Genomic DNA, 4,643 nt, shown 5'->3' with positions numbered 1-4,643 from the left:
TTAGTAATTTTGCTATACTAGCACTTGTGAACATCATTATGATATGAAAGATAAATATTTTATGCACACTTTCATTCTAAGATAAATGATGCATATTATATGAGCATAAACTGTTATGTTATTGAGTGCTTCAACATTTATGTGTAGAACATATTATTATCTTTTTTTTATATTAATGTTAAGTTAATAAGATTAAATAGATATAAAAAAAATCAATTCATAAGTAATTGAGGAGGAAAAAAATGTTTATTTTATTGGAATATGACATGATTTTGATGAAAAAATATAATTGTTTTGCAATTGAGTGTTCAAATTGTGTAATTGATATTAAATATATTACATTTTTCAAAAAGAGAAAAAAATATTGTCCAATTTTTAAGATTATTTAGTGTTCATGTTTGAGTGCTAAATACTTGTATTTAGTTATAATTTATTCAAAATATGTTTGGTGTTTAGAAATGAAGAAAAAAAATATGTTATGTAATTGAGTGTTCAAAAATTGAATTCAAAATTTGTGTTTAGTATATGAATACTTTATAGAGAATTCGTTATATTTTAAGAATGAAAAAAAATAGATTTTTTTGTCTTAAAAAAGTTAGGAAAATAAGTGTATAGTTGAAAATTAAAATCAACAATAACAAAAAAAAAAAAAAAGACAAAATCAATTTCATTTAGAAACCCAAACTCAACTCATCTCAGCATCTCAAACATCGCAAACATAGACTTTTTGACTCAATTCAACTCAATACCCCAAATGCTGACAATAATTATCAATAATTTTTCAGACAATACTTATCAACTCAACTTTTTACGCCAAACACCCCAAGAATTTTTTTCCATATTCAGCTGGTTGTTCTTTTTTTCCGACACGTGCCATGCAGATCTTGGTCCGGGCTAAGTAAATGAACTTATATTGGGCTCGTGTGTTGGGCCAATCGAGTGGATCAAAATTTCCCGTAGCTTCGAAATCACGGCGCGATCCGTGTGAGAGAAAGAGAGCTCTGGTGTTCGCTTCTGCATCTCTCTACAATCCGTTATCCTCTTCTTCCTCAGCTAGCTCTCAGAGACGAGCAAAGCAAGATGACTCCAGACGAGTCGTCACTTCTAAACCCTAGACGAACTTCTACGGCTTTTAACTTCTTTCCAAATTGCATATCCTCATTCTCACCTGCATTTTCTCAAACACCTTCTGGAGCATCCAGGAGAAGGAACGCCGAATTCGTCCCTCCATGTAATTTTCTTCGTGACGTCCATGACTCTTTTGCGTCAACTACTGAAAGTTGTATCAGATTTTTTCACTCATTGGCTTCTGAGAATCCATTTCTGCATAAATTGCTCTCGTTGCCTTCTGAGTTCCAGAGTTTTCGTCACCAGGTAACTTACTAATTGCAACTGTATTTTGACGGTTTCGTGAAATTCTGATTTGTGTTTCTTATGCAATCGCTCGCTTGCTTGCACTTCCGTCTGGTTGTACAGTTTGATTTCCAGCTAGAGTATGATCCGCTTCTTACGGTTGATTTTTCCCGGGGGGTTCGATTGTCTAATTTCTGCAGTACTTTGTGTTGAATTCTATTTCAGATCCACGGTATGAACTCCAGGAATTTTCGAGCTCTCTCCAGTCATAATTTTGCTGCAGTTTTGCCGGGGGATTCTGTGGCAGGACTTGTAGTCGCTAACGGTGTACAAAATTTCTTGAGCCTCTACAATACACTGTTAGTGGTCAGGCTAGTTTTGACTTGGTTTCCGAACACACCTCCCGCCATTGTTAGTCCACTAAGGTAACTTCTATTTGTTTTTAATATTACTACTAAAAAAGAAGAAGTAAGAAGAAGGACGTTTTCACAATGATTGATTGTGAGCCTGGAATGAGATATTTTAACTGAACATAGTACAGACCATTTATATCCTTATAACTCGAAAGAAGGAAATATCTGTAGTGGGTGTTGGGCCAGAGTGATTTAGAAGTTTAAAGTTTTGAAACTGTATATTGTTTAAATTTTTAGCTCTACTGATCCATCTCACACTAAAATTCACATATAAAAAACTACTGATTCGGTCATTTGCTATCTTTTGCTTAAGAAACAGATCTTAAAAACTTCTGTCAAACAAATATTATGGACAAAAAAAAAGGCAAGAACAACTCTTTTTTTTGTAGTTGAAAGAAGGTACTAGTTTGATGAATCTGTAAGACTACGATCTATTGGTGAGTTACAAGTTACAACAAAGTTCTCCAAATTGAGATTAAAAAGGACCTGCTATAATGAACAGAAGGGTGTTTTGTTTACACTAAAGAAAAGGGGTAGATAAAACCTGGTCTAAAAAACAATTAAAAGAGGAGGAAGTATCTTTGAAAAGGTAGACATTGATTCACCCCAAAGCAGCTAGAAAAAAAAGCAAGAATGACAGCCAACCATAAAACTTCTTTAGTACTACCAAAAGGATGATCAACCAAAACAGAAGCGAGAATGTCAAAAACGCTATTAGGAAATGTTAATGACCAGCCCAAACCCTCCAAAATAATTAGCCAAAAGCGGGATGCAAACTTTTTCTTATATATTAGAAGACAATAATTAGTTTTTAAGAGTCTGCTTGGAGTATTTTTTTGCTTAACGTTTTTTAGCTAAAAACACTTTTTTAAAGCATGTTTGGAATGATTGTCTAAATGCTTACAAAGCATTTTTTTAGTACAAAATATATATCGTGAGCCCTTCAAACTCATTCCAAGCAGACACTAAAACAGTAAACGGGCTCCAAGTTGGTCAAACAACCTAATAGTCATGGACTTATGGGTGCTGTGCTGCTATAGCTGATCGCGGTGCCCTTTCTTAGTTTGTCTTTAGATTAAAAACTATACAAAAAAAATTAAGAATTTGAAATAATATATACCCAAAAAAAGTTATGTAAAATTTTGTTCTAATTGTCATATTTTGTTTCTCTTTCAGCACGCTATGCGACCCATATTTGAACATATTTCGTGGGATTATCCCACCTCTTGGAGGAACACTTGATTTGTCTCCAATATTGGCATTCTTGGTCTTAAACGCCTTTACCAGCACTGCCGCTGCCCTTCCTGCTGAACTTCCAGCCCCAAATTCGTCTCTTGCAAATCCTACTCCTTTAGAAGGCTCCGTCGATCTTCCCGCATCACAAAAGAAATGGATGAGAAGGCTTCAGGGAAGTGGAAAAAAGAAGGCTGATGCTGCTCAATAGCCTATAATTCAGGTTGGTATCTGTTGATTGAGCTCAATTTATTTGAAACTGCGACACTCTTTCATCCTTGTATTCTCTCTATTGTAAAGTGCGGTTGATGGGATTACTACTTTGTGCCAATTTTCTTGATTGTGTACACTGTAAATCTTTTAGTTCAGTCAAATTGGTGAGATCGCTTTCTTTCATCTATATCAAGGCATGTAAATTTTATATTGAATAGATTTTTCAGACTATTTACCTCTACCCTCTGTTTTTCTTCCATAATTTTGAAGAATTTAAAAATAATTCCTTTGTCCCGTTTGAATGGCGATTTTTTTAAAAAAATTATTATTATTATTATTATTAATAATTATTTGGTTTTTTATTTTTAAAAATTAAGCTCATAAGTTATGAATATTACCTATTGATTTATTTGTTTCGTTACTACTTTTTAGTGTGTTCTCACAACTAAATAAAGTTTTGAAAATTAAAGAAAATAGTTTTTAAAACTTGTTTTTGTTTTTTCAAATTTGACTAAGAATTCAAGTATAGAAAGGATGAAAACAATGATAAAGAAATTGTGAAAAATAAACATAATTTAAGAAACAAAAAATATAAAACCAAATAGTTCAAACATAGTCTACTTTTTATAGTTTTCAAAACTTAACATAATTTTGATAATATAAGTAAAAAACCAGATGACAAAATATAGAATCTTATGAATGTAAGTAGTATTTATAAACTTAATGTTCAAAAATTAAAAACCAAATATATCCAACATTATAGATACTATAGTAAAAAATTATAGTCAGATATTTTCTCAATTTAAACCTGAAAAAAAAAAGTCAAACGTCTTAAAAAGATATTTTCTTGATTTGAACCTTAAACAAAGCTAGTTATTGTTCCATATCCTCATATAGAAGTTTTAAGAGAAACTAATAAACTAAAAACAGGAATTTCTAATATCAAAAAGGAAATTTACAAATTAGCTTTGAACCTATTGAAATTGATAATAGAGCCAAAGAAATTTCTCATGAATCCTTCATCAACCTTATTAATAAAGTTCAATTACAAAAAGAGTATTCTATAATTGACTTTGTAATAAATAAAGAATACAATTTGATCTCCAAAAATTCTAATTGATTTAGGAGTTGATCCAAATTGTATACAAGAAAACCTAATATCTACAAAATACTTCAAAAAAATATCTGAAAAAGTAGAGGATGCAAATGGTCAACTATTAAATATTCGTTATAAACTTTAGAATGAACATATATGTAATCAATGATACTGTTTTAAAAATACTTTTACATTGGTTAAAGACATGAAATAATTTTTGGGATTTCATTTCTCTCTCAACTTTGTCCAAAATAATTTTTACCTGGACTAATCTACAAAATTTTTTATCAAAACATTATTTTTAAATTTATAAATCCAATATCTACTAAAACAAT

General features: G+C 31.0%; 1 protein-coding gene across 1 annotated transcript; it reads left to right on the top strand.

Moving 5' to 3' along the window:
- The first annotated feature begins 923 nt into the window (after window positions 1–923).
- On the top strand, window positions 924–3,453 carry YLMG2 (YGGT family protein). Its single transcript, XM_039028338.2, has 3 exons — window positions 924–1,374; window positions 1,579–1,778; window positions 2,943–3,453. The coding sequence occupies exons 1-3, from the start codon at window positions 1,081–1,083 to the stop codon at window positions 3,208–3,210; spliced, it is 762 nt and encodes a 253-aa protein (XP_038884266.1). The 5' UTR covers window positions 924–1,080; the 3' UTR covers window positions 3,211–3,453.
- The last annotated feature ends 1,190 nt before the right edge of the window (window positions 3,454–4,643 follow it).

Source organism: Benincasa hispida, chromosome 4 (genome assembly GCF_027475165.1).
Source record: "Benincasa hispida cultivar pf3 chromosome 4, pf3_genome.v1.1, whole genome shotgun sequence".
NCBI classification, from domain to species: domain Eukaryota; kingdom Viridiplantae; phylum Streptophyta; class Magnoliopsida; order Cucurbitales; family Cucurbitaceae; genus Benincasa; species Benincasa hispida.
Note: the sequence above shows the minus strand (reverse complement) of the source record. Positions and strands in the feature narration are given on the sequence as shown.